The sequence below is a fragment of the Penaeus chinensis genome, chromosome 35, assembly GCF_019202785.1.
Source record: "Penaeus chinensis breed Huanghai No. 1 chromosome 35, ASM1920278v2, whole genome shotgun sequence".
Taxonomy (NCBI): Eukaryota; Metazoa; Arthropoda; class Malacostraca; order Decapoda; family Penaeidae; genus Penaeus; species Penaeus chinensis.
Window position 1 is genome coordinate 35,136,650 of NC_061853.1, and position 2,500 is coordinate 35,139,149.

Sequence of the window (2,500 nt, forward strand, 5' to 3'; positions counted from 1 at the left end):
TAAAAATTTTCCTTTAAGGGTAAACCAAAGCAAATCCTAACCCGTCGTTTTATCAACCAGGGATCCTGACATGATTCCCATCACGTCCGCCCCCGAGGCCCCTCTGCCCAGGATCCGGATCTTGGATGCCGAAGCCAGGGAAGTGGAGACCGTCAGGATTGGAGACAGACTCGCCTTCAGGATTGAGATCCCGGAAGAAAGTGAGTCTTTCTGACAGCAAATGCGCTGAATGTGTAGGATAATTTTTATTCTTATTGTTACTATTAATATCAGAATTACAGTAATTTGTCTCATTAAACCGTAATTTCATACAACTTACCTTGATTTTGAATATTAAAAAAAATGGATTCTAGATTCTTCTACCTTTGTATTAGGCGGCTAGTTTTATATATCAAAATATGGCCTAAAATTTATTCAGTTACAAACATAACGTATGTACACTATACTTAAATCGTTACAAATTGTAATCAAAAGATGTGAATACACCAGTATTTCAGAACAAATATTATGTGTCAATTATTCTGTCTATCAGCAATTCTACTCCCACGACACAGCATTGGGAAGAGGTCTATTCACAACCACCTTGTCTTTCCAGCTCCCTACGGTATCTTTGCCCGAAGCTGCGTTGCCATGGGGAAAGACTCGAGCTCCACCTTCCAAATTATCGATGACGAAGGGTAAGTGACCCCGATGTTGTCTTCGTAGAGGGTTAGCTGCTTACGTTTAGTCTAGTCCTTTATTTACCACCCTGGCTAACTGCACAGGCTTGGTCATAACATTATATAGCGGTATTACATTTGAGTTTTAGGCTATAACATTATTATGATAAGTGCTATATAACTAAACTAAAAGACTTGTGATTGGTGTAGAGTTGTGGAGTGACTGTGTTGCTTTCCGTGTTGAAAAAAAGTTGTCTGTAATAAGTGTCTGTGAAGAAATTAATTTTATACTTTATCGATTTTGTGTTCTACATATTTAATGAAATAATATACCACTTCCGCAGTATACACTCACCAACATTAGAGAGCTTAAGCCATGCTCCTCCTTCCTAACACTCTCCCTCCCCTCAGATGCCCTGTGGAGCCTTCCATCTTCCCTCAGTTCATCCGCGACGGCACCGCTGTTCAGTCAGTGTACGAGGCCTTCCGCTTCACCGAGTCCTATGGCGTTATCTTCCAGTGCAACGTCAAGTACTGCCTTGGGCCTTGTGAGCCTGTGAGTTGGAACGGAGGATTTTTGTATGAGGAATAGGGGAAGGGATAGAGGAACAAAGTGAACGAGGAAGAGAATGGGAGATAGAGAAAAGAAGAACGCCACATATAGAATGCAAAAGGTAAAGTCATACAACATTCAAAGCGACTAATCTCACATTCCCACATCTCTACAGGCAAGGTGCCAAGTCGGGCGCGAACAGCTGGAGTCCTGGGGCAGGAAGCGTCGAGGCGTCAACAACCCCAGAGACGGCCGCGGACACGTGCAGGAGACCACCAAGGAGGAGGCGATAGCGGCTGCCGAGCGCAGGAGCAGCGGCGCGAGCGAGATGAGCATTAGCCAAGAGATCCTGGTGCTGGACCTCGGCGACGATCAGAGCCCGCAATACCGCGAGAAGTCCGGACTCGAGGCCAACAACAACTACTACACAAACAGTGAGTTACCGAGTGAGTTGACGGGGAGCGCATTTTTTTTTGTTCGTATGATGTTAAGACTGTAGATACTGATGAATGATACTGACTATCTCCAAGATACTGTAAAACAACAACGGTACATATACTTTAAATCCACACGTTTCTCCCCGCAGACACGTTCAACTACGAAACCGCCGACGTTACACTCTTCGAAACGTGCCCAACGAGATCGTCCGTCCTCGCCCTGGCCGTGACCTGTGCCATCCTGCTGCTTATCTACGTCCTCACCGTCTTCTACTTCGTCATGAGAAAGTGGTTCCGTCCCTCGAAGAACGTGCGGTAAAATCCGGTACCGAAAAGAGTGAAGAACGTTACTGTGGGGAGGGGGAAGGGAGGAGGAACGGCATGCTTGAACGCCACTGGAAGAGCAAAAGAAAGACGAGCATGCGGTGAACCTCCCTGATTTCTCCTTGCTCGTCCCCGTCCAAAATAGGTGATTGAGGAAGATTCAATTCATGCGTAATGAATTCTAAAAACAAATTTAGGTTTAAGGATCGACATTAATGTGTCGATGACAGGCAGAGGTAGAAGTTGATTTGGAAACTGGGAACTGGATCTGCGTGGCGGATCCCTGTCCTCTTCGTCCAAGTTACGAATCAGAGAGAAAAACCTTCGATCGCGTATTTTGATATCGTCTTTTAAAAGTAACATTCCCCAAGAAATAAAAAAGAAAAGCAAAATAAAAACAACGAGTGTTTCCAATTGATTTCAGAATAGGATTATAGTTCATGATAGCGCCATCGAAAGTTTCTCCTTTTTTTCGAAAACAACTGTTTACTCATGCCAGTAGAGTCCCAGTGTTGGAGGCATTATTA

General features: G+C 44.5%; 1 protein-coding gene across 1 annotated transcript in view; it reads left to right on the forward strand.

Moving 5' to 3' along the window:
- LOC125044142 overlaps positions 1 to 2,500 on the forward strand; it is a 45,635-nt gene that overhangs the window by 41,734 nt on the left and 1,401 nt on the right. The window contains exons 13-17 of the mRNA XM_047640594.1: positions 61 to 200; positions 596 to 677; positions 1,071 to 1,215; positions 1,388 to 1,646; positions 1,799 to 2,500. The exon at positions 1,799 to 2,500 is cut by the window's right edge and continues 1,401 nt beyond it. Coding sequence (XP_047496550.1) covers positions 61 to 200; positions 596 to 677; positions 1,071 to 1,215; positions 1,388 to 1,646; positions 1,799 to 1,968 — 796 coding nt within the window. The 3' untranslated portion in view covers positions 1,969 to 2,500. The remainder of the gene's footprint in view (positions 1 to 60; positions 201 to 595; positions 678 to 1,070; positions 1,216 to 1,387; positions 1,647 to 1,798) is intronic.